The sequence below is a fragment of the Macaca fascicularis genome, chromosome 1, assembly GCF_037993035.2.
Source record: "Macaca fascicularis isolate 582-1 chromosome 1, T2T-MFA8v1.1".
NCBI classification, from domain to species: Eukaryota; Metazoa; Chordata; class Mammalia; order Primates; family Cercopithecidae; genus Macaca; species Macaca fascicularis.
The window spans coordinates 22982042-23009361 of NC_088375.1; the positions used below are offsets into that span (position 1 = coordinate 22982042).

At 44.0% G+C, this 27320-nt stretch overlaps 1 protein-coding gene and 1 long non-coding RNA gene across 3 annotated transcripts in view; one reads left to right on the forward strand and one right to left on the reverse strand.

Moving 5' to 3' along the window:
* Positions 1 to 251: 251 nt before the first annotated feature.
* The window catches only part of LMX1A (LIM homeobox transcription factor 1 alpha), a 154720-nt gene continuing 127651 nt past the window's right edge, over positions 252 to 27320 (reverse strand). Inside the window, exons 1-6 of one of the 2 annotated variants that reach the window (XM_074026106.1) lie at positions 23750 to 23896; positions 11734 to 11906; positions 8782 to 8859; positions 6451 to 6520; positions 4255 to 4425; positions 252 to 2429 (exon numbers count right to left, since the gene is read on the reverse strand). In XM_074026106.1, the coding sequence (XP_073882207.1) occupies positions 2269 to 2429; positions 4255 to 4425; positions 6451 to 6520 (402 nt within the window). In that variant the 5' untranslated portion in view covers positions 8782 to 8859; positions 11734 to 11906; positions 23750 to 23896 and the 3' untranslated portion in view covers positions 252 to 2268. Of the gene's footprint in view, positions 2430 to 4254; positions 4426 to 6450; positions 6521 to 8781; positions 8860 to 11733; positions 11907 to 23749; positions 23897 to 27320 lie in introns of those variants that run through there. The other variant, XM_015444550.4, reaches the window with a different exon arrangement.
* LOC135968504 (uncharacterized) lies at positions 14062 to 17219 on the forward strand. The gene is made up of 3 exons (XR_010583364.1): positions 14062 to 14247; positions 15244 to 15366; positions 16706 to 17219. It is a non-coding gene; the product is annotated as an uncharacterized lncRNA (long non-coding RNA).

Sequence of the window (27320 nt, forward strand, 5' to 3'; positions counted from 1 at the left end):
GCTCTGCCCTGAGGGAACTTGATGGTGGTGATGGAAAGCTCCCACTGCCTCCTTCTGTGGGGTCAAGACTGGGGTCTTTGTCCATCTTGGCAAGAAGTTGAAGACCCTTTTCTCCTTATGTTTTGCTGTAGTCATCCTTTCCATTCATTCAAAGCTTTGCCATAAGCTCATCCCCATGGCTTTGTAGACAAAACTCCCATGCCCCCCTGGTTCCCCACCCACCATCCAATCCCTGAATAAACAACAGCTCATTTGTAAGAGATTTTTAATTTCATCTTGGTATGCCATTAAGGAGTGGAATAAGGATCTCTATTCATTTTCACTCACATAGTATCTGCTACATTCTCCAACTGGTCTTTACCACAGAAACCTGTGGGGCCATACAGCATCTGCATAATTTTCACTCATCAGACTGGTTTGGGTTTCTTGGTGGTTTGCATAAATTATAAACAAGAGCACAAAAAAATCACACGACATAGACGCTACCATAAGGGGACATGTTCCCTCTGGCCTTGCCAGAGTGATAGGGACGTGTCTCTATGTTCAAGTCTCCAATGATGTCCCCAGAAGTGAGGCCAAGCCTGTCCCGGCCCCTCCCGGATAGGTCCACAGTGACCCTCTGTCTTCCCCACCAACTCATTCTGGTTTCCCAGGAGGCTTCCTAGCACAGAACGATCCCATCCTAGCACCACAACTGGAGACCAGGGTGTGGAACTGTCTCCATGTACAATGGCTGCTGGGTCTTCTGTGCTGAGGATCAGAAGAGTGAGTTGGAAGGAAGAGCCAAGGGTTTCCACCGGACCCTTCTGCCTCTATGAGCTCCATGAGGTTCTTTAGAAACAGACCCTCTAAAACAAGGGGCCCCAAACTTTTTCTGTAAGGGCCAGACAACACAGATAGCAAATATTTCAGGATTTCCAGGCCACAGACAGCCTGTTATATATTCTTCTTCTCCTTTTTTTTTAATGACCTCAAAAAAAAAGTAAAAACCATTCTTGGCTGGCAAGCCATAGAAAGCAGGCCTGCAGGCAGCAGTTTGCCCACCCCTGCTCTAGAACACCACCAGGCCCTCTTCCATCCCCTCAGCCTTTGCCTCCTCCCCACTCCGGGACTCTGGGATTCCTCTGAGCTGCTCTGAGCCGGTGTCTCCTCCAGCACAGGCTTTGCAGAGGGACTTCAGCAGGCAAAACTGCCCTCGGGAGTTTGGGAGCCCTCCTGCTCTGCAACCCTATGTACCCTCCTTTGCCAAGTGAGTGCCCTGGTTGTATCTTAAACAAATATCAGATATTAGTCTCAGCCCTGCTCATGTGTCCTGGGAATGAATTAAGCCTTGGTGTTTCCCAGTGAGGTAGGTACCTACTATTAGCCTCATCCACACTTGCAGATGCTGAAGCTCAAGAGCTGAGCCAACCTTCCGAGCACTGCCCAACAACCACTTGTCAGAATTTAAAAGAAAGCCCAGGAGTCTGGGCTTTACATTTTCTCAGAACATGATCAGGGATTATGCTGTCCCACCCCTGCCCAGTGATTCAACCCCAAAGAGAGCAAGAATGCAAGAGAGAACACCATCAGCCACACGGAATTGCTTTCCAGACCTGAAAGACACTCTGCAAACAGAATGAACCCAAGCACTCAAAGCTATGGGCTAGGTGGAGCAGCCCTCTCTGCCCTGCTGACAAGTCTCGTCAAACTAAAAATAAAGTTTATAAAAGTAAATTATCTCATTTTATAACTTAAGTGCATCAAGCATTTCCTTAAATATAGTTCACACTGAAAATAAAGTTACTTTTGCTGTACAGTTGGTGTCTGTTAATTAGGAATAAACTTTGAGGGTAAAATATGAAAGGTTACACACTCACACACACATCTATCTGTCTGTCCTTCTGTCTATGGGTGAGTAGATGGATAGACATATGCACCTCTTGACAAGAGCTTCCCCGACATGGTGGGAAGTTGTTAGGAGTCCCTAAGTATCTAGTTTGCATGAGAATGTCTATATTAAAAGTCCCTGTCCTTAATGATAAACACGTCTTCATATCTTCATATCTAATGCTAAGACTCTTATTAGAAACATTAAACTATGCAATCCATAATGTATTCAGTCTTTGGAAATGCTGAGCTACACCATATCATTATACAACAGCATCCCCAATAAAACTCCCTCCCCAACCCACCTCTTCCCTGGCCTCCCTGTCCCAAAGCCAGTGACCCCTCACAGAATATGGTTGTTCCATATGGGAGCCTAGTCACAGGACTCTAGGGGAAGACTCAAGAGGTGAAGTAAGAATTCTGCATGGAGTACAGGTGGTCAATGGGGTTTCCCACTCTGGACTGCAGAGGCCCAGCTTCTGAGGTTGCTAGGAAACAGTCACCCAGGTTACTGAGGGAGGTGTCGTCGCTATCCAGGTCGTGGAAAAGGGGCTCGGCACCTGAAATGGAGAGGAAACACTGGCATGAGGGTCTGGAAGAGGTGACTCATTTCAGTGTCAGGATATTCAGCTGAATTCAACAAGTGTTGCCTGAGCACATGTCCCATGTGAAACTTTCTACAAAAAGTCTGTATTCTCTTTAGGCAGCTCGTGTCCAAAGTGCAACAAGTGAAAACAATCTAAACCAGGACATGACAAAGTGCTAAATTGAGTGCAGCATAAGCAAATGTCACGGTGTCTAGACAGGGAGTGTGGGGAGTAGGCAGGACATGTCACCAGAGGCTGGGGAGACAGGGCAGAGCTCCCACAGGACTTGGGCCTAAAAAATGATGCTTGAAGAAGGGATGGTAAAACCAACAAAAAAACAAAACCCAAAAAAAAGCCCTTTGAGTGAGGTTAATGAAAACTCCTGTGATAACATTTATTCTTTCAAACACCAAGGGTCTACTAGCTATCAGGTGTTACCCCAAATTTGTAATGGAAAGGAAGGTTAGGTGCCTACCTTCAACTAATTTATACCTTTCATAGGGAAGCCAGTAGGGCACACAGTGGAACAGCTGAGAAATCACTGCAACCAGGACGTGGAGGCAAAGAATGTTCTGCCTCCACTTCAGGGAAATAGGAGAGGTGAAAACTGGAGTTTATACAACTTGTCATGGGGCTTTAAATATTCATTTTATTAAAGGAGTCATCACAGGGATACTTTAAGTAATACAACCTCTGACACTGAAAAGAATTCGCAAAAAAATGTAGTTGCCCTGTTTTCCCACAGCGGTGGAGTAAAGAATGGTACAGATGTGACCTGTGCCTTCTAAGGAAGCCAAGAGGGTGGCTATCACTGAACATCCAATGAATGGGGTCGGCCAGTGAAGGGCTTGCCAAGGGCCAAATTTTAATAAATGTTTGCTGAATGTGTGATATGGGAAGGTAGGGGTGATTTTAACAACGGATTTTTTTTTTTAAATGAAGGCAAGAAAGAAGTTGTTTAACAAAATCTGTGATCTGTGACATGAATCTCTGATAGTAATGTTTTGAAGGCTTGCTGCATAAAATTATTTTTTAACTGTCAGTGTAATTTATCAGATTACACAGTATAGACCAATGCATTACATACACCACTAACCTTCTCTGTATAAAAATGTAATGCCCTATATTTGGTTGAGGTTTAACTTGAGCCTTCACTCCAAAGCTCACCCAGCCCCCTACTCTGGGTCCTCAGGTCCCCAGTTGTTGTCCATTAGCTTAAGCACAAAGCTGGGTAAGTGGGAGAGGCTCAGCTATCCATTATATGCAGCATTTAAATCAATGCTTCTTTGGGTGGGGTGGGTATAAGGGAGATACTTTTCACTTTACAAGTCAGTTTATGTTTCACTAGTTAAATGAGAACACCTATTGGTATCCATAGTAGGATAGTCCAGATAGAAAATTTGTCTTCTGTGCTTTTTATATCTTTTCTTACTTTAGGCAAATGTTTGCTTAATTAAGGCCTTCCGTAGCACTGATACTGCTGACATCTGGCATGAAAGCGCAAGACTTGCAGAATTCAATGACAACAAACAGGTCTACAAGGAGAGCACAACTTCCTGTTAAAAACCAACAAACAAGAAGCTTTGAAAACAAGATAAATGGAAGGGTCACTAATGAATATGCATGAAGGTCTTTCTCCTGTAGCCATTGGTTAGGCGATTCTAGCAGTATTTTGTAGGGCACATTATTCTGCTTTGGAGCTTCGGTGAGCATCTGGGAACTGCGTAGATGTGTTTAGGAGGGAATGAGAAACCCATACAAGATATGAGAGGGCCCGGGGGGCTTGAGTCCCTCTTACCATAAGGGTGCATGTGGTCTCCAGGCATCTGGGGTGGGGTGAGACCCTGTCGGAAGGGATCTGAGCTGTAGACACTCTGCTCGATGGCCAGGAGCTGCTGTGGGGTGGGCAGAGCTGTGTAGGGGTTCATGATTCCTTCCATCCCAGCACTCCCACCACCATTTGTCTGAGCTGTGGAACAAAGAAGCAGCCAGGTCATTCTCAATGTGCAGCCTGGCATGTGACTTCCCTGGGTCCTGATTCCCTCATTTATAAAATAAAATGGGATGAGGTGACATCAGTGGTTCCAGTCTTTGTCCTACCAGAGGCCATCAGCAATCACTTTGGAGGATAGGAATAGGGTAGGGGCTGGGATGTTGAACTTTGAGAACATCCTTGAAATATATCATTTCAACAAAAGGTTGTGATGCTAGCCACATGTTTGGCAGTCACTAGAATAGATGTATCTAAAGATCTTTCTATGATAAATCAGTATGAGCCCATCAGTCAAGTGGGAGCTGTGACCTGTTGACCTCATGGGGCTGATGGGAAGATTCCATAGGACTGTGTATGCTTTGGAATTATAGCTTGCTATGCTTGTAGATAGAATTTTATAAGAAAAGCAGGATTCACTTCCTGCCTCCACATCTTGCTGAGGTTCTCTGAACATGGGAAGAACAGATACTATTTCCCACCAGCCTCTGCTTTCTTAAGTCTACCTTTGGAGCTTCCTTTAGAATTATGTAAACTAAGTCCCAAGCCATATGAGTTTGTGTTCTCACAATGCTTTGATGCATTCTTCTCCCTTTGAACTGCACAGGGGTCCTGTGAGGTAGGACTAGCAGGCATTAGGGCCCTACCCTAGGGATGCACACAGCCTGAGGAACAAGGCAAAGTTGCTCCCACAAAAAGAGCCTTAGGGGTGGAGCTGAGGGAAGAATTCAGATCTAACCAGCTTGCTGCTCCACCCTTCCCCACACCCATGCCCTGTTTTATTTCTTCTCTCCCTAACTTCTACCTTGTTGTTAACATACCGTTTAGTCTAGAAGGTAAGAAACTAAGGGAACTCTTGGCTGCAAGAGTCAAATTCTAGATTAAGCCTAGACCTGATGCCAAGCACAAGGCAGGGTCCATATGAGGATAAGAGGCTGTGCTGAGGGGCCTGAGAACTAGGATCACATTCCACAGACTTCAAAGTGTGGTCCACAGACTAGCAGCAATGGCACCACCGAAAAGCTTGTTAAAGAGGCATAATCTTGTGGCCCACCCAGACCCTCCTTATGAATTGGAATCTGCACTTCACCAAACTCCCAGGTGATTTACGTGCATATTAAAATGTAAGAAGCCCTGTTTTAAGGTACAAACCATTCAAGGAATTCTGGATAGCTGAGTTGGGGGGGTGAGGGGCATAGACTTTAAGAATGACATTGTTCTAATATAGTATTTCTTGTTTGTTATTTTTCTTTTAACTTCCATGAAGTCTCCCACAGTCTGTACCTCTTCACCCTCCTCCCTAATCCTCATATCACTCTGACTTTTTTAAAAGTGCACCTGGGTAGAGATGAGAAGGCAGCATGGCCTGTGGAACACAGTGTTCCAGTTCCAGCCCCCTCCCTTACTGATCTAGGGCCACATTCAGTCTTGCAGAGCCTTTGTTCGCTCATCTGTGAGATGGGGATACTAACAACTTCTCCACTCACCTCCCGGAGTGGGTGTTGTAAAAGTCAAGTCAGCACGTATGAGATCACCAATCTATAAAACTGTTCAACAAAGGAGGGCATTGTTCTTTTACTATCATTATTTTTACTACTTTACATTATTTTGGAAAGAGGCAAGTCACCGAGGCATCTTCTATTAAATCAATTAGCCTGGAAGGAGAACTAAGCAAGATGAGAAACTGAACGTATCTGTGACTCTGCAAGTAGTCCTGACACATTCTCCCTGACACTGTGGTGGGATCCAGGCCCGGACGCTGTGGATAAGGTCAGTGCCATCCCCAATTAGCAGCTCTAAGCCTGCATGCAGCTCAGGCGTCCTCAGCCCTCTCACAAGTTCCTCATGGCTCAGTCCTCCCTTGAAGGCCTTATCTCTCCAGCGGGTATGGTCTAGGCTTCACTGAGTCCAGATATGTCATCCAAAGAGCTGGGTAGTGGGAGGCCTCTGGTAGGAACGGCCTGGATTCCAGCCAGAACTGCCTGGGAGGAGGCACCAGCTTACCAGAGCTCAGCCTCTGGGTGTTTTGCTGATCTTGCTGCTGCTGCTGCTGTCGCCTGGCCAGCTTCTTCATCTGATAAGGAGAGGACCACAGGATTAGAAGTCAGGTGACCTGCAGCATGCTCACATGGTAAGGTGGGGGCCTGGAAGCGACGCCTTCCCTGGGAGAGGGCTTGTTGGCAAAGCTCTAGCTCTTACTTAGGAAAGGAGCCGCAGTGGCCAGCCCCGTGTGCTAGAAGCATTGCAGCTGAGAGCTCTTCTACTCTGCAGCAGTATAAAGACAGCTGACTGGGAAGCAGGGGTGCAGCTTGTCTTAGCAGAAACAGGGATGTTCCCTCAGCAAACAAAACTTGCTGCTTGTGGTGTGACCATTTTACATTAGGTAATAAGTGTGTGACTGTGAAATTTGCAGCCCAGCCTAGACGTATGGAACAAGAGGATACTGACAGGTTGTGATTTAGGATCAGCCCAGAGGCTGTTCCTTTCCCCCTCCCTGTCTACTGGCCCTTAAGTTTGAGATGAGCCTACCCAGACATTCATGCCTCTTCCAAGGTACCCTGCTAACATGCAAGCTTCCCTGAAGGAATATTTTAACTCAATGTTTCTCAAACTGTGTTCCATAGAGCATTAGGGTTCCATGAGATGTTGACATATACTTTGAGCGCGTGTAAGTGTCTGTGTGTAGGAAACACTAGATTTTTGTAAACATTTTCTCTATTGCAAGATTTTTCAGACCTTTAAATGGGCCCCTGTGCTTTATGAATCCATGGACTACAGGGCCTCTGCAACTTATCGCACCATGGAGTCTTTCTTTGGTGGAATAACACATCAATAGCCCTGTTCCGAGGATGTCATTTAGGGAAATGCTACCTTAACCAATCATGATCAAATAAAGAGATAACCTGTGATACTGTAAAGTATATATTTGGTTGTCGACCCTGTTTTTTGGTATACGATTCCTAAAATTTTTGGACTCTCCAAAGCGATGCCTATTTGAATGTTAATGACTGACTGACCGCTGTCAGCCTCTAGGTAGCTTCAGAGTGGAGGCTGATAATCAGAAAGACCCGGGTGTGATTAGATGGTTGGAACATTCAGCCCCACCTCCAAACCTCTGTGGAAAAGGGATGGGCTGAAAGTTAAACTGACCGTCAGTGGCCAGTGATTTAATTAATCATGCCTACATAAAGAAACCTCCATAAAACCCCAAAAGGATAGGGATCGAGAGCTTCCAGACAGCTGAATACATGGAGATTCCTGGAGACTGGGGTACACAGGGAGGGCATGGAAGCTTCACACCCTTCCCCCATTTCTCGCCATATGCATCACTTCATTTGCATCCATTGTAATATCCTCAATAATAAAGCAGTAAATATAAGTAAGTATTTCCCTGAGTTCTGTGAGATGCTCTAGCAAATTTATCAAACCCAAGGAGTGGGGTCACGGGAATCCCAATTTATAGCTAGCTGGTCCAAAGCACAGGTAAAACAACCTGGAGCTTGCAATTGGCATTTGAAGGGGAGGGCAGTCTTGTGGGACCGAACCCTCAACCTGTGAAGTCTGACACTATTTCCAGGTAGAGAGTGTCAGAATTAGAGGACACCCAGTTGGTATCCACTGCACAATTGATTGCCTGCTTGGCGTATGGAGAATATCTCCATATATTTTGTCACAGAAGCATTCTGCACTGATTGTTGTAGTGTAAGAGCAGAGGAAATATAGAGTTTGTTTTTTCCTCATATCATCCACTAAAGATCAGGGCTCTTGAGAAACAGTCCACAGGACACATGTATTTTTAGAGGTAGGAAGATGAATGAGTAAAAGGTCTAAAACTAAAACCATGATGAGGGAATATAGAGCTTCATTGGATCCAGAGGACAGTATGACGGCTTGGGCCTATATTAGTGAGGGCTGGGCCCTGGGAGAAGTAAGAAAAGGCACTCATTCTACCCTGTCATAACATTGTCTTGGACCAGTCATATGCATGCTACTTTTAAAACAACTCTGGTATTTGCGTTAAATAAATATGAATTAAGGAACATGCTTTTACCAAAAGACACAGAAAGACATTTATTCATACAGATGGCTGGCCAAATTCACAGTCATGGCCACTAGGAAAATACAAGCAATTTCACTAAAACGAATGCCTTCTCTCTCCCCTTCTGCAGGGCTGCTGTGGCCAAAATAACTATTGATAACAGAATTTTTGAATCAAGAGAACTACTCTATCCAATGAGCTAAGGTGAGAAAACCGGGCAGCAAGTACAATGTTCTACTGGGATTATTTCAGGAAACCAGCAACACGGGGACAGATAAAAGTAAGAAAAAGGTTACCTTCGCTCTCTGGTTCTGGAACCACACCTGGACAACACGAACACTCAGTCCTGTCTCTGCGGCCAGAGTCTCTCTCACCTTGGAAAAATTGAATATGAGAAATGTAGGCACATTGGCATCTCAGGGTAGGAGGTAGAACGTCTTTTATATAATACATGAGGAGGCCAAAAGACTGTATCCGCTCTAGGAGCTGGATAGTTTTTAATGTTGAGCATAAACACAAACACGAGAACATTGCTTCCCTTCAGGTAGAGAGAAAGTCCTTCACCAGGTAAAGAAACAAAATAATAATTATTAATTTACATGTGCATTCCCAAGAGGTGTTTCTGGATTTCTCTTGCTCTGGAAATTAGGCCTTCAAGTGGTTTAGACATTAGTCTATTGTTGCGCTTTAGCTATAAGCCATGCATATGCATTGACCTACTTCAGGAGATCTGAGTGAAAATCACTTTGGAAAAACAAATGGCTCTCTCTTGCTCTCCTCTCTTGCCTAAATTCATTGACCTTAATTTTTGGTTTTGTCCCTCATGTCTCTATGTAACTTTGGGTATTTCACAAATATCCACATTAACTGCTACCTCGAGTGAGCCCTGCCCAAAGAGAATAAGATGAGAGCCATCTGGAATCCGGCAGAGCCAGGTAGACAACTCTGAGGCCAGCATGTGTGCCAGGGCTGTGGCGGAGACAGCACAACTGGGATCCAGATAATAAAGAGATACATGGAAACATCTGCCCACCATACAGGCACACAGTGAGGTCTGGCAAGGTGTCGAGAAGAGAAAGGGCAAGAAGCACAGATTTTCGGAGGGGACCTGAGAGACACTGCCCTCTCTTGATTAGATCCTGGGGAGAAGATGGGATTGAAAGAGCTCCTTGAATAAACGTGTGAGTAGAGCAAACTGAGGCCTTGAGAAATATTTCCCCTTTATCATGCCACTTGGGGCAAGGCTTAGAAGTGGAATGATTAGAACAGGTTTTTGCAGCACATCCTTCTGCGAAGTCAATTAAAATAGGAGTGTACTCAGGGGCCCACCTCCACCTGCTGAAACCCTATCCATTTCTCAGAGGCCCAGCTCAAAAGCCACCTGTTCCACAAAGCCTTGCCTGATTGCCTAGACCAAAGTGACCTTTCCCTTGCCTTGCTTCCTGGCTTCCCCTCTGTTATGGTCCTCAGAGCCCCCTCTCTGGTGTTACAGTAATGTGTACACGCATCTCCTTCTTGCTGGTTACTTGGAAGCTGCCCGGGACAAGCACTCAGCACAAAGCCATACATGGGCTGGGAGTTTAGTATACATGGAAGAAGTAAATAAGTGAGGAAGATTATAATTTGTCCTGGTGCAAGCCCAATTTGGGGGCATTTCACTTTCTACCATACCTCTCTTGGAGCATAAGGAGCTGAAAGGGCAGAAAAAGTGAGTCTGCAACTGAATCTTTCCGAAGGTCAGAAGTTGTGATAGGCTAGATTATTGCTCAATAAATATCTATCCTTCCCTCCCCTGCTCTGTGGTGGGTGTGTGCTTCACCACTGCACCTATGCTGGGCTAAGCCCATGCCTTGCTTTGGCCTGTGGGATGTGATATGTCTGATATCCAGCAAGAGGTTTTCGATGGGCTTCCCACTTTCACTTGGCCTCTTGCCTCCTGCCATCCTCATGAGAACAACATGCCCAGGAGAGGGCTGCTCTTTCAGCCTGGACCCTCAAATGACAGACAGGTGGAGCAGGCTGGAACCTGCACCCCACTGGGCCACAGCCAATGCACAGTCCAAGAAGGGAAAATAGATGTTTGTTGGGAGCCATGATGACTTTTTGTTTGTTTGTTTGTTTTATCACAGACAAAGCTGACTCATACAGAAAAGGATGCAGGAAAAATAATGCTAACATTTTTTCAAAATATATTTCCTTTTTGAATTTCAGTAAAGAATACCCTGTTTTCTTTATTTTTATCATGTAAAAGATAGTACTCAGTATATGACAGGCAGTCGATAAACAATAAGTACTCAATAAATGGGCGCTGCTATTTATGGCAGAGACTGCTAATTGTCCCCAATATCTATTCTTTCTTCCTCCTATGAGTAATTGAATCACTAAGTTTAGCAAGGCTCTTGGTCACCCAGACAGACTCATTTCCCAACTTTCCCTGTAGGAAGTGTGGCCACAGGACTACATTTTGGCCAAAACATATGAGGAGAAATGATTTGAGCAACCCCTGGATACATCCTTAAAAAGCAGGGTGCTTGCCCTCCATTTGCTCTTTCTCTACCTGGTGACCAGAAACATGGTGACAACTGGAGCAGTCGCTTGAACCCGGGAGATGGATAACAGAGCCACCCACGAGCCTTGCCTTGATCACCTCTGGACTGTGACGGAAGAGAATAAACTCCTATCTCATTAAACCACTGTATATTTTTTACATGAATGTTCATAGCAGTCCTATTTGAAACAGTCCCAAACTAGATACAACCCCAAACACCCATCAACAGGTGCACGGACACACCAACCATGGCACACCTTTACAGTGGAATGCTGAAATAAGAATGAATCAATCCCCAAATCACCACACCAAGTGGAAAAAGCCAGACTCAAAAAAGAGTACATACTGCAAGCCACTGTGTTTTTATACTCTTTGTTTTACAGCATCTGGGTCTACACCACAATGGGCACCTATCATTATTACTGTTCCCATTGTGCTCCATGAAATGAAAGGTGTGCTCCATGAAATGAAAGGTGAAGTTGGTGTGCACATATGAAAGCTTGGGGAGAGTCTATCACATCCTGGCCACAGCTTAGTGATCTCTGGAGTCTCCAACAGGGCTTGAGCCACCTGTGCAGGCTCTGTCTAAACAGCCTTCCTCACCACTCTGACCCCCAATGTCCACTGAGATCCCAGAGGGGTCTGAGTGCACACAGAGAAGTGGGGCCCAGCTCCTTTTCCTCCCTGCTCCCTCCTATACCTTCCTGCAGGGCTTGGAGGATACTTCAAATGAGGCCTTGAATGCTCGCCTCTGTTGAGTTGTCAAGATGGTTCTCGGACGTTTGGGGCGCTTATGGTCCTTGCCTTCCTCAGCAGTTCCTTTCCCTGCCCCGTGGGCTGACTTGCAAAGACTTTCTTCATCATCACTTTTACCTAAAAGAAGCAAAAGACAATGCTGTCAGTCCCTGAAAGCCAGTTCCTGGAGCTGTATGTTATTCCATAGCAAGTCCTCCAGGACCACATTTCCAGGATGCCTTTATGTATGAGAGCAATAACCTATGTGGTATTGATTTGAAAGCTTCCAGGAAGAGGCTAAGAAAAATACTTCTAAAACCCAGAGACAGGCAGCAGGAAGTCCACCATTACACCTCAGGCTTTATCACAGCATCATATCCTGGCTCCACATTTACTAGCTGTGTGGCCTTGGGCAATGATATGGTTTGGCTCTGGGTCCGCAGAATTGTCATCTCCACGTGTTGAGGGAGGGACATAGTGGGAGGTGATTGGATCACGGGGGCGGTTTCCCCTATGCTGATCTTGTGATAGTGAGTAAGTTCTCACATGATCTGATGGTTTAAAAGTGTGTGGCTTCTTTTGCACTCTTTCTCTCCTGCTTTGCCGTGGTAAGACCTGCCTTCTTCCCCTTCACTTTCTGCCATGATTGAAAGCTCCCTGAGGCTTCCCCAGCCATGCAGAACTGTGAGTCAAGTAAGGTTTTTTTCTTTATAAATTACCCAGTCTCAGGTACGTCTTTATGGCAGTGTGAAAATGGACTAACACAGGCAAGTTACTTAACTCTCTACAACTAAATGTACTCTTCTGCAAAATAGTGATATATACGAGAATCTACTTCATTGGGGTTGCTGTGAGGATTAAATGAGTTTATACTAATACGGTACTGAGTGCCCTAAATGCCAATGAGCCTTGACATATAATAAGTGCTCAATGAGTGTTGATGACTAATATTATTTCTTAGACATCATTTTTCAAGACTAGACCTAGAGACTATGTCTGAAACTCTAGTTACTGCCAAGTGGTAGAAAATACTACTATTAAAAAGGCCATAGAGAAAAGCATTAGATCATCTGCCAGTACAGGTCATTCAGAACAGACAGATAACACTGATAACTAGTCAACATTGCTTTTCTGTAAAGTAAGTAACTCTCTAGTGTTAAAGTAATTGTCTAACTATTTGAAATACTTCAACTCTATAAGCAGTGAACAACACGAGGGTTAACTCCGAAGGGAAATAAAACCTCTAGTATATGTCACTGTTTTTTTCCAAGCTACCTCTTACATTCCACAGACATCACACTCCTGAGAAAGTGCTTCTAGGGTCTGGGACATACCTGAGTAAGAGAGTCTTCTTTTTACTTTTGGCATTAAAAGCCGTAGGCAGGCCAGGTGTGGTGGCTCATGCCTATAAACCTAACACTTTGGGAGGCTGGGGTGGGTGGACTGCCTGAGCTCAGGAGTTTGAGACCAGCCTGGGCAAAGCTCTGTCTCTACTAAAAATACAAAAAATTAGCTGGATGTGGTGGCGGGCGCCTGTAATCCCAGCTACTTGGGAGGCTGATCCAGGAGAATCGCTTGAATCCGGGAGGCGGAGGTTACAGCGAGCCAAGATCACGCCACTGTACTCCAGCCTGGGTGACAGAGCAAGACTGTCTCTGAAACAAAATAATAATAATAAAAGCCATAGGCAATTCTATGCCCAAATGATCTAACAAGAACCTAATTTTTCTCTGGGTTCTCACAGAGCTCAACTACTCTCTTTTCTCCAGTGAACATCTTTGCCTCAATGGCTTTCCCCTGTGCCAGTCCCTTCTGGCCACTTCAAGAAAGCAAAGATGAAAGGACGCACTGTGTGTGAGCTACACATCCTTTCTCTTTCCTCCTGCCCTCCTCTGTGAAGGATGCTCCTGGGCATATGCTGTTTTAGTGTAGACATTAGCCGAGTTCTCATTTTCGGCTCTGCCAGATCCACAAAACTTATTTAATCTGAAAGGACAGTGGCTGCTTCTTTCCATGAACATTTGAACAAACAAGGTTGAACATGAAAGGAACACTAAATTCTGAGTTCCTTGAGGACATGGCCCTTTCAATATAATTGAAAAGGGACTGATACAGGCAGACCTAGGTTTCCATCCCAGTTCTGACCCCATGCTGTATAAGTATGGCCCTGTGCAAGTTATGTCATGTTGCTGAGCCTTGGTTTCCATATCTACATAGCGACAACAATAATCCCACACAGTGGGTGTCACAGAAGTAGGGTTGTTGTGTGTAAATCAACTAACACAGTCCTGGCACTCAGGCAGCCCTTAATAGACGGTATAAAAAGGGTGTCTTTTCCTTCTGCCTCACCACTCTCAATAGTACAAATAAAAGCCCCCACAAGATTAAAGAAGAAAGTTAAAGCAAGAATCCTCATGACAAGGGGTGGCTACTCTGGCATCTTAAAGTCTGAGGTTGCTGTTTTCCAGGGGCTGATGTGGTAAGCTGATCTCAGATATAACCTTGGTGTGATTATAAAATCTTCCTAGAAGGTTTTCAGAATGGCAAGGAAAAAACAAGCACTTAAGAACTAAGAGCCTCAGGAAAATAAGAAGATCCCACAAGAGGATAAAAGGTAGGAAAAAGAAAGCCATTGACTGCACAGATTTGCCCTTGCTAGACCCTACTGATCCTACTGCTCAGAGGCACCCCAAACTTTGGTGTTTAGTGAGGCCAGCAATTCTCTCTGGTGATGGACTCCCAGGGGTAAAAACGATGCTCCTCTAGCACTAGTGATGACTTCAGTGACATTTCTGAGGAAATGGAGCTAATGCCCCAGCCCAGGGATCATGCAGATCTCCTTCAAGGTAGGCAAGAAAAGAGGCTGAGTCTGCAGGCCAGGCTCGCAAAAGAAAGTTGGGAAATCCCTAGTATAGAATATATTTTAAAATGCAATTGTATTGTCTCCAGAAACCTCATGCCTCATACCAGTCTTTTCAATAAAACAGTACTTGCATTGATCCTTCTACAGTCATTCCACACATAGTTTGATGCAAATGTATGTTGATAAGCTGGATAACATAACTAATGAAAATGTAAAGTCTAAACTAATGACAATGGTTCATTTATATTGATACCATCCAGGACAGCAATGTGACATGGTATCTACAATGGTATCTTTAGCGTTATATAAACTCAGGCTGAAATTCTAGCTTTGCCAGTTACTGTGTTTGATTCTGAACACATTCTCAAGACTCAATTTTCTCATCAGAGAAAGTAACAGTGTTGTTGGAATTAAATGGGATGATATATGTAAAGGATTTAGCACCATTCAGAAATAATTGGCATTTAATAAATAATAATAATCATTATTATTTCAGCATAAAAGACATATTCTTAGTTCTGACATATGTTGTCAGTTAATTACAGTCTCAGATCAGTGGGAAGTCTCAGTTAAGGTTTTACACTACAGGTGTTCAATTCTCTCTCTTTGCAGCTATGACCCTAGCCAACATGTAGAGCTGGTTTTGTGGACTCTGCCTGTGTGCCCGTGAGAAGGGAGAGCAACAGAGGGAGGGGGAGTTGGAGCTGGTTGAAGAAGGAAGGTGCAATTTCTGAAGTTTGTTCAGAGTCCCAGAGGCAGGATGGCTAAGGGCCTTCTGGGGTCCTCCTACTGCTGTTGCTGTACTCAGCCTTGCCTGGGACATGTGTACATCCCCAAAGAACTGCTGTGCCATCGTGAACCAACAGAGAAGAGAGAGGAAGAGAACACCTCCCAGGTTAGCCATTGGGGCCTATTTTTGGGGGACGTGGTGAGCACCACAGGTGGCTACTCCTTCCCTCTCTCCACATCCCCACAAGAAAAGAGAAAAACATATATGTTTTCAAAACGAGAAGAGAAGGGGAAAGGGGAGAAGGATTGGTTCCAGGACCCCTGCATATACTCAGGTGCATACTCAAACCTGTGCATACACAAGTCCCACAGTTGGTCCTGCCTAACCTGGCAATAGGAAAGGTGGGTCTCCCACAGTGCATATATGCGGGTTTCACAGCCCTTGAATACTGTCTGCATTTGGTCGAAAAAAGAAAAATACACATATAAGTGGACCTGCACAGTTCAAACCCATGTTGCTCAGGGTTAACGGTAGCAGCAGTAGTGGTGGTTTGTCTCTGGAGTGTTTCTCTTGCTTTTGTGGTGCATTTGCTTTCTTTGAGTCCTCCTTCCTGTTATTTGATATCTCTTCTGTCCCTTTACACCTTCCATGTTGCTTTCTAAGAAGCACTTCCTGCTCTAGACCAGGAGTCTACAGACATTTCCTGAAAATGCCAGAGAGTAAATATTTTAGTCTTTGCATGCCTCACAGTCTCTGTTGCAACTACTCAACTCTGCAATTATAGCACAGAAACAACCACAGACAATATGAATGGGCACGGCTGTGTTCCAATAAAACTGTATTTCAAAAACAGGCATCAGGCCAGATTTGGCCTGCATACCATAGTTTGCTAACCCCTGCCCTAGACCTCTCCTGACCTCTTGTTCTCCATCAAAACTTACACATCCTGTGTCCCGTTCTTCCAGCTCTGACTCTGGAGGCAGGAAGCACTGCTCATGGTTAGCATGGTTTGATGTGTTCGCTCCCACAATCAATAACATATATGCATTTAATAAGAAATGCCACTACCCAACAGTCACCAGTGTGGAATTTTAGGCATCCTGGCACATCCGAGCCAGAGAGATTCTGAAGACAGAGGAACACAGGAAGCTTTTGGCACCTCTCAAAGTACAGACAGATGCCACAACCCAGCCGCCAACAGGAATCTGGACCCTTGTTAACCATCACCCAGCTTCCATCTACTGTGTTGTAAATATTATGGGTATAATGGTGCCTTCTGACTCTCCTGGGGAGTTTCCAAGCTGCTCTCGGGGTACTCACTGAGGCTTTTGTTTTCTCTTTCAGGAAGGGCAGACCTGCCTGACTCGGATCTCAGTTTCTCCGTGAAAATATGCAGTGCCTAAAATTTACACTGATCAATTTGTTCACGAGAAAGGACATTTCTAAAAGAGCCAGGAGATTGCCCCCAGAACCAAGAGGAGTACTGGAGAGCAGAAGATGAAGAAAAACCTTTAAACAGCAGAGCAGTGAAGTGGAGGGAGAGGCGGCCCCTCTCCTTTGCCAGAGACTCCCACTCCCAGATGCAGGCCAGAGCGATCCCTCATAATTTAAGCTGACACCCCTCAGCGGAGATGAAAGGAACACCACTCGCTGCTCTCCAACAACAAATGTCAGCATCCCTGGAGGCCATTTAGACACAAACGCAGCATAAATCTGACTCCTAGTGGGGAAGTCCAGAGATTAAGTCTCCACGCACAGCCTACCAGAGTGAAATGAATTTGCTTGGCACAAAGTTTGAACATGTTTCTCAGGGCCTTTCTTTCCCCTTTCTTTAAAAAAAAAAAAATCTGGAATGGTTCAGGGCTGTTTTTTCCCCCTTGCTGTTCCTCCCACTCGTTTATGACATAAGCAATGGCAGATGAAAGACCCAGCCATGGTTTATGGCTCAGAGACAGAGCTGCACTACCTGTGGGGCCTCAGAGATTCATTTCAGGTTGTTGGAAAAATCCCAACGGCCCATAAACAGGGCAAGAGATATCTGAGTTTGGCCTAGGAGGCGAGGGTGAGGGAGGGGATGACAGACCTTCATGCTAGGGCAGGGAGAGGCAGGAACGGGCCTCAGATGCTTCCCCAGTGATGAGCCTCATAAATGTCTTTTAGACAGGGGGAGTAGAGGAAGGGTCTGGGATTTGTTGTGAGTAGAGGGAGGAGGCAAAGAAAGAAGGGAGGAATTTATGAAGACAGGATATATAGGAAGCTATTCAGTCCCTGCCCTGCACTATAGGACTAGAATTCCATTCTCCCTGAGAATAGCAGCGGTCAGCTCTCAATGCAATGAACTCAAAGCAGCATTTAAAATCCAAGAGGCAAAAAGTGCAGTTCTCTAGAAAAGCAAAGTCCATGTAGCTACTGTTTTGAAACTGTCTGACACATAGTTCTTCAAGGAAGTTTCAACTCAGACCAAAAACAATTTCTGGTAAAAGATTTGACTTGGAGCTCTTTCATTTAGTCTTACACTCAGTAAGCATTTATTACCGGCTCATGTGTGGAGCACTGCACAGGGACAATCCTAGGATCCAGGGATGATGAAGATTCAGCCTCTGCTCTCACAGAGATATGTGATTAGTAGAGGAGAAAGACCCAGCGCCAAAATAATAACTGCACAGAGGAGTTAAGAGAGGGGACTAGGGAAGGGTTCACAGTGCAGGTGTCACCTGAGTTGAAAACGAATGACACAAATGGTGACCAGTAGTTGCCAGAGAGAAAAGGGGAGACAGGGCACTTTATGCCAAGGGCACAAAATACCTAGTGACATGGAAATAAGACATTCACCTGGAATGGAGGCTTCTCAAATATGAATGTTCCTGGCATTCCACTACACATTCAGCACTCACTGTTCCTAGCACTGTGAGGGGATAAAGAAGAACCCCTTGCTCTTAAGGAACATGAAACTGAGTTAGAGTGAGTTGGCATGTAAAAGATAATAAAGTATATAAAAGTATATGTGGTTAAGTTCTTCAGGCATAGTAAAAACTGGGAAAAAAAAAAGTGTGAGCATTTAGAAAAGAGGAGTATCAATTAGCCAGAGAAGTTAATGAATGAAGAAGGCTTCCAGGTAAGGAAGGAGAGGATTTAGAAAGCCCAATGGGAGGAAGGAGGTGTTACAAAGGCCAGGAAGGAAAGAGAGAAGGTGTGTGCAGAGATGGGTGTGGGCCCTTTGGGGCCTCAGGCAGCCTTTCATGGCATGGAAGGTCTTATTGGAACACTCCACCTAACCGAGGAATAAACATAGCCTGAAAGAGGCGCAGGAACTGGTCTCAACAGACACAGGGCATAGGTGGCAGGGTCAGGCTTCATGCAAGGTTTGTCTACTTCCAAGATGAGGCCCAGAGGCACCCCTGCAGGGAGAAAAGGAACAGGCTGTTTAGCCAGCATATCAGACACAGTAAGCAACTGAGAGTCACCTCTACATGCCCCGGGCCAAGTGTGCTGAAAATCAAATGCTTTGTCTCCCATTAATTACTAATAACCACTAAAGATTACTCTTCCTATGGGAAGGTATGTGGAGTGGTGGAAAGTAACTTTGGCTGTAAAATAGGAGACCTCCTAGTCCTAATTTTGCTACTAAGCTGTGTGACCTTGGATAAAATTCCTCATGTCTCTGAGATGCAATTTCTACATCTATGAGATGAATTAAAAACTCCTTATGTTTACCTAATACTTGACATGGCATCACTTTATAATTGCATTGTTTCACTGTTTCTACCATAACCCTATGAGGCAGGAAATGCCTTGTTATCAGTTTTTTACAGATGAGCAAACTGAGGCCCAAGAAGAAAGTAAGGTGATCTTTTGCCCAAGGACACACAGCTGGGATGCTCTTTCTTCAACCCCTATCTCTCCCTGCCTTCTTGACTTGCCTCACGGGTTGTCGTAAAGATCCAAGGATATGTGGTGCTTGCAAAATATCAGGTGCTGTCTAACTACAGGCAGCATTATTGTTATTAAAGAGTGAGGAAAGAAAGAAGGTTTTCTGGAGGGGGTGAAAAGTTGACCCTGAGCTCCTGCTGGAAAAACCATTCTTTTCAGTACAAAAGGGGCAGAGCTTATTTTAAATCCCCATATCTCCCCAGGCCCTCCCGTCTCCCCCGCTACACCCCCCAACTATCTTGCCCTGCCACTGCAATCCCCACCAGGGTGAATGCAAGGAAAATCTCCAAGCACAGTGCACTAAGCACTCCAGGAGCAGAGCAGACAGAAACCAAGCTGCATGCCAGAGTCAGGCCGTAGGTAAAGTGTCCCAAGAAAGACACCTTTGTTCAAAGATGTCCACTGCAGATGGGGGTTTCTGTGCCAGGCAGGGGGAGGGGCTGGGCAGGTCAGAGGCAGGGCATTCCAGCTCAGACGTCCAGGCAGGCCCCAAAGGGGAGCTGTGTGTCTCCACTCTGAGTGCTGGCAGCCGGCCACAGCCTGGATGCCTCTCCCTTTGCTTTCCTCAGCTGGCTGGTGCTCATGAAGGGAGACCTTGTGCTTGGGAGGTATTCAGGAAAACAGGACAGTATTGGAACTGATTGGTAGAATTACTGTGGATTTGCATCAGTTTCAGGACTTTTCACATTTGGATAGATCTTAAGCTAACACCTACCTTAGCTCTGTCTCCCCTCTACACACACACACACACACACACACGTGAGCATGCTCTCTCCATCATTCCCTCTCTGAATTTTTCCATCTCTTTCTCTCTCCTATCTAATAAAAACATGGCCACATGTAGTCCAAACTGATAAGCATGGGTGTATACTGCATGTACCTGCACCAAGATTTGTCAGACACTACAAATACTGGCAACTGAAATATCAGACAATTCCTCCCCACCAACATCACCGTATTCAAATCAAGCCTGGGTAAATATACTAACTGAAACCATAACTTGTTTTGTTTTGATTTGGCAGGCCTCCAAGAAGGAGACTGTAGAGCTCATAACAAGTTGATTCAGATGTTTGGGGCTCAGAGCTCAGTCTAGATAAAGCTCATTAATCCAGCTTCCCTATGGTTCACTAGGCTTGGAGTATTATGTGCATGACATTGTATTAGGTTCAAATGAATAAGGTTTGAGTGTGTTTGTACTAATTTGGGAAGTAACTTAAGTGGATCGAATACCATCTCTCTTTGGAGTAGTCCAATTTTCTATATTAATTACTAGTCTTTTGAAGGATAAATTATCTGAGAAAATTAAATTGTTTCTAGGCAAGGGTTGGAAGACAAAGGGTTAATTATCTCTCCAAATTGCAAAAGACCAAGACAACAATCCTGTTAGTGGCTAGGAAGGTGGGTAAGTTGACTAACACTCAAAATGTTCTCATTGCAAAAGTGAGTCCTCGTTGGTCAAATTCACTGTGGTCTTAAACATAGGGAGAGGTTGTCTGAATGACCACAGCTGATCAGACTGCTTGAGCCCTTGGCTGAGACACTGTGGTTCCTGAACAGGCCCTGTCTTGGTTTCGAGAGGAAAGCAGAGGCCCATACCCAGCCGGGTCTATGCCTTCAGACTCCAGTCCATTCCATAAACCACTGATAGGCTATCTGAAAGAGCAAGGTAAAACAGGGTCAGATACCTAGCCTTTGTTCTTACCTCCACTACTCACCAACTGTGTGACCTAAGGCAAATGACCTTAACTTGCCTAGGACTAGGAGGAGGTTTGGGAGGAAATGGAGATTCACTGCTAATGAATACAGAGTTTCTTTTGGTGGTGGGGTGGGGGGTGATGAAAAATGTTCTAAAATTGACTGTGATGGTTGTACAACTCCAAATACACTAAACGCTACTGAATTGTACATTTCAAGAAAAAAAAATGACCAAACCTCTCTAAGCCTTACTTTTCTATTTGTAAAATCAGAAGAATAAAGACCTGTCAAGCCACCCTGATAGGATTGTTATGAACACAATACAGACACAGCAGATAAATGCACTTTGAAAAAAGTTGTAATAAAAGTGTAAGATATTTCAAATATTTTTATTATGACTCTTGGCTGTTCATGAACTTACCACATATCCCCACTGGCTAAGAAACTCAAACTCCTCATATGGAAAATTCCATCATTCAACCACTCCAGCTTCAGTGTGCCTACTACGTGTAGCCACTCTTTTAGACCCAGAATAAGGAGGAATGGACAAGATCAAGACACCTCTGCCTTAGAAGATGGTGAGTAAAGAAAAACAGAAAAGAAAACAGAGCAATGGGATAAAGAATGACTGAGGGAGTAAGAAAGAAAGAACTTCTTAAGTTCACAGTTCTGTGCTAACAGGGAGGTCCAAATCTATCTGCTCCTTGCAGTCTCCCTCAGCTCCTGTCCATGGTAATTTCTTCCCTTTCTAAATACCCAGAACACGTGTTTGTCTATCTCAAATACTTTAGTTACTCAAGCATATTCAAACAAGGAGACAATTTTGTATGTTGTCTTACATTATTCTCCAACCATTTTAGTGGACAACAGTATCATAAGTTCTAAGTATAAACTTTTTTAAAACAACTAGTGTACTACACCAATATAAAATTCTGTTTTGGCCTACTTCTGGAGGCAGTATAACAGAGTGATTAAGAGAGATGCTTTGGACTCAAATATTTTGCTCTGTCATTTACTAGCTAGTGGTCTTGGCCAGTGATATGGTTTGGATCTGTGTCCCACCCAAATCTCATGTTGAACTGTAATCCTCAATGTTGAAGGCAGGGCCTGGTAGGAAGTGATTGGATCATGGGGGCAGTTTCTCATGGTTTAACACCATCCCCCTTCGTGTTGTCATGATGATAGTGAGTCCTTATGAGATCAGGTTGCTTAAATGTGTGTGGCACCTCTTTCCTCTCTCTCTTGCTTCTGCTCCACCATGTAAGATGCCTGGATCCCCATTCACCTTCCTCTATGATTGCAAGTTTCCTGAGACTTCCCCAGAAGCCAAGCAGATGCCTCCATGCTTCCTGTACAACCTCTGGAACCATGAGCCAATCAAAACTCTTTTCTTTGTAAATTTCAGTCTCCGGTATGTCTTTATAGCCGCGCAAGAAAAGACTAATACAGCAAAAATTCCCTCTGCATTAAGTCTAGGCAGCCCCATCTATAAAATGGGATTGTTGAAAGCACTTACCCAACAAGATAGTTACAGGAACTGAAGGGGGAACAGTGTTTATGGTACCTAGTCAATTGTAAGAAATTAACAAATGCTGGCTAATTTTCATCAGCATTTTAATTTTGTGTATCTTCTATATAATTAGAATAAGCTTCCAGAAAACAGAGGTCAAGTCTGAATCATCTTTGTATCCTCCACAACACAACAACATACTGAGTACTCAGGAGATTAATAATTAGCTGTTGAATAGCTTGTATTTCAGTTAATACACAAGGAACAGAAATAAGCCAAAGGTCACACTGGCAATGCATTGCACAAACAAATGCACTGTAGAGTTCTGCCTTTCCATTTTTTTCACAAATCAATTCACCAGTGCCAACCAGTAACTTTCAGTCACTACAGAAATTATTAGCTACCTCCATAGTTAGGGTTCACCTGGGATGAAATTTATTTCCTTTTAACTACAATCTTAATCTCTTTCACATTGATATTGATGCTACCAACGGTCCACCTTCTCATTAGTACCCATCCAGTTATGTTTCAATAGGAAGACAGGAGAGCAGGTCATGAAAAAGAGAAACCCCAAATTATGCTAATTAGGGATAGAGAGGAGGGAGACTGAAGAAAATAAAATGCAAACAGGGCAGAGAAGGTGAACAGCACTGTGGAGCACATAAAATCGGCAATTTCTCATTCAGCCAGTCCTCATGTGACTGCAACACATAGTCTCCAAGGATAGCTTAGGGGAAGGAGGGGAGCACTTGGTCAGGAGGCCCTCAGCCCTGGCAGACTGGGCTGCTTCCCAGCTGAGAAATCTTGGACAGACCTTCCCATAGCCATGCTTTGTCATGGGTGGGAATACAAGATTAAGTGAGGAAAGCATAAATATTGTTTGCAATATTTATTGCAAAAAGCTTGCTCTAGACTGCTATAAACTGATCATAATTGTATGCAGTGAACTCCACTACAACCATTCAGAAATTATTTATGGTTATTTCCTTTAGGTGAAATTGAGTGTCTCAAGACTATCTTAATGTTGATGAAATCATTGCTGACAGTACCATCACAAACACTTTGTGTAATTAGTTAGCCTTGAATTTCTAACATTAAAAACTCTTCAATACTGTCATTACTTATAAAAGACAGAGTTTATTGTTGAAATAGGGGTTAGAGGAAAAACACTGTTACTCTGAAGCTAAGACCGCTGTAATTACAGTCTGGACTCTAGGGCCATGGTTTTCAAAATGAGCATGTCCCCGAATCACCTGGTGGGCTGGTGAAAACACCAGTTGCTGATACAGTGGGTCTGGGATGGGGTCCGCGACTTTCTCTTTCTACCCATTTCCCAGGTGATGCTGCTGCTGCTGCTGCTGCTGCTGGTCCAGGAACCACACCTTTAGAATAACAGATCCAGAATGTTTCTCCCTCTCTCTTTCCCCACTCCTACACTCCCACCCCTGCAGGCACACACAAGAAGGTTGGGTAAGAGCTTCTGAAGAGATGTGAGCAAACACAGCACATTCTTACTTTCAGTCAACAGAGTCTTCATGCCTTTTCAACTATTTCAACCAGCTCTTGAGAGTGATTCCTGCTAGTTTCGATAATTGTGGGAGAATGGAAATTTTTTTACAACCATCTTTTCCTCTTTAAAAATAATGGTATGACTGGAGGAAAAAGTGAGGATGAGTATAAGGTAACCTAAGATGGGCAGGCACAGGACTGGTCCTTGTTATGCATCACTGGGAAGTACACCACCAAGCGCAAGGTCAGGCCTCTCTCCTCTCTATCAGTGTGATAGCTGTTAAGCACCAGAGCCATGGACAGCTAAGTGGGTAAGCAGGCAGTGAGCCCCGGAATCTGCATCACGATTCGTCTCTCCTTTACCTTCATGCTCAAGGTGCTGTCTTCCACCTCTGTTCCCTATCATCTATTCCTGGACTGAGGCAAAGTGCTAAACAGCCCTTCTGTTTGCAAGACTGGTGAATTCAAAGTCATGCATCTCTCACAAAGCACAAATGTCATCCAATGTGTGGGCTTAGCTCAGTGTCCTAGATCAAGTCTTTCAATGAGTCCTCCCTCACAGTCAGCTGTTTCACCTCCATCAGTGCCAGTGAGAGCTAGAGCAAGAGATTATCAGGAAGCATGGCAAACGAGAAAAAACTTGCCATTGTGGGTGCAGCTGAGCTTCAGGAATCATAGGTGGCTGATGAGCTATGACAGCAGCTGGTAAAGAGGTGCTGAGGTTAACCTTGCTGTCAGGTTCTAAGTTAACATTGCTTCTTTTTGTATCAAATGCCTTGATCTATATAATGGATGTGCATCTGAGAAGTTGTACATAGACCAAACTTCTGTAAGGTCGAATTTTATTTTCCCAGTGAAGGAGTTCTTAGTTACATAGATGCTTTATCTTCAGGGATAAATATTTTTTTGTATGCAGAGGATCCTCATACTTCCATCATCACGTATTCGTCTAAACATATTTGTTTTGCAAAGTGCTTAATATACATCCGTGAACAAGGCAGAGTCCCTGTCTTCACCACAGTCTGGTAGAGGAGAAGAAAGATTAACAGGTCTTTACAAGACAAGCTAAGAAGTATTTTGGTAAAGTATAAGATACTGAAGGAATACAGTGGAGGGGTATCTAATGTGGTCTCAGGGGATCAGGGCAGGCTTCCTCAAGAAGGCTTGCAGAAAGAGAATGGATTTAAATTTAAATAAATTTAAAATAAAGGACAAAGAAAAATATTCTAGCACAAGAGAGCAGACAGGAGCATGGACAGTGAAGGAGGGGTTAGCAGAGCTGACAAAGCAGAGACTTGTGTTTCAGTTTTTAAAACACAGAGCCAGCCAGGCATGGTGGCTCACGCCTACAATCCCAGCACTTTGGGAGGCTGAGTTGCTTGAGCTCAAGAGTTTAAGACCAGCCTAGGCAACATGGTGAAACCCCATCTCTACTAAAAACAATACAAAAATTAGCTGGGTATGTTGGCACACACCTGTAATCCCAGCTACTTGGGTGGCTAAGGCAGGAGAATCACCTGAACCCAGGAAGTGGAGGCTGCAGTGAGCCAAGATTGAGCTACTGCACTCCAGCCTGGGCAACAGAGTAAGGCCCTGTCTCAACAATACATACATACATACATACATACATACATACATACATACATATAATGCAGAGCCAACAAAAGGAAATTGTTAAGAGCAGTCTAGAGCTTTGAGTCAAAGAAACCCGGAATTCAATGCTGGCTCTTTTGGGAAAAAATTACTTATTTCCCCCAAATTTCAGCTTCTTGTACTGAGCACCATAGTATCCATTCGAGAAATTCAAATTATTAATATTTTTCATCACAACTAAGTAATATTATATACCCTATGCAAAAGGGTCTTATTAATATGAGCAATGACCAAAAAGTCTTGGTTTTTGTTTTTTTAAAACAAAAGGAAGGAAATTGAAAAATAAAACTCTAGTCACTAGCTAGGGAGACAGTCATACAAGCAGATAATTACAACATCATTTGAAGAGATTCCTTCATTCACACATTCGGCAAACATTTACTTACTTCACATAATGTTGTAGTGACTGTCGTTCTAGGTTCTGGGAATACAGTAGTGAATATAACAGACAGGACCTCTTACTCTTGTGGAACTTGCCTTTATTTGGAGAAGGTATATCAAAGAAGTAAAGCATGATCTATGTCATTTTAGAATCTAAATAAAATGTAAACAGGGAAGAGTGATAAGCATAGATTGAAAACAGTGACTGATGGATAAGTCAGTAGTGACGGATGTTACTTTGGAGAGAACAGTGCTATAGTTCAGATAGCACCTGCTGCAGCTCCTCCATGGTGCCAGCTCATACCTGACAGGCCCACTGCAGCTCCAGCTTCTACCAGATGCCTACAGCAATTACATCATTTCCTCACTCTGTCCCTCAGCTTGCAGGCAGTAGCAGCTTTCTTTTGTTGCTAATTTGTAGATTGTCTCCCCCGGTCTGTTTGCATATCAACAACCTCATCAGCCATCTAATCACTTCTCTGTATTAAACTCTTTCTGCTCTAAAAGTCAACAGTTGTGTCTTCTCCCCAGGCTGGCCCCTGGATGATTTAGTTCTTCAAGGTGTCAAAGGATTTCACAGGTTGGGCAACAGTCTCTTCACTTGCCAGGTAAGCACCTCCACACACTTGATTTCACTAGCCATATTGAAAACTAAGTTAGCTTAAATCATCTTCTCACTTCCTTTGCTATCTTCCTTGGACCTGGCTTTGCAAGGCTTATCCTAGAGTAGCAGTTAGGTAATGAGACATGGCAAACATTCACCCCAGGATTTAGACTTTAGGTCCAGAATTCACTGGAAATTAGTACTAAAGTTCTATAAGCAGTCAGCACCATGGCCAGATCCAAGAGGCCACAGGCAAAAACCAGAGGCCAGAAAGGACTTTAAAGGAAACTTACTCCAGAGACCAAAGAGAGGAACTGGATACCTTATCATCTTTGCTTGTAGAGCCACTCTTCAATTTGTGTCCACTATCTATACTGCTGTGTCATATATAGACCAAACAATTAAAGAGACAGGTTTTTCCACATGTTGCATCACCTCTAGGAATAGTTAAAATAGAAATGATCTCTGCAGCCTGTCCTGAAAGTGATCTATCAGATTTCATCAAATATCAGCTGCCTTTAATTTATAAAATATGTCATTATTTTGTGGACCACCAAAAAAGGAAAAAAAATGTGGCCATTTAAACTTTGATACAATGCTTTCTCACCATATCAACTGTGAATCAGATCTCAATTTTGGATACATTAAAACACAACCCAAGAAAAGTGTCTTAGAAC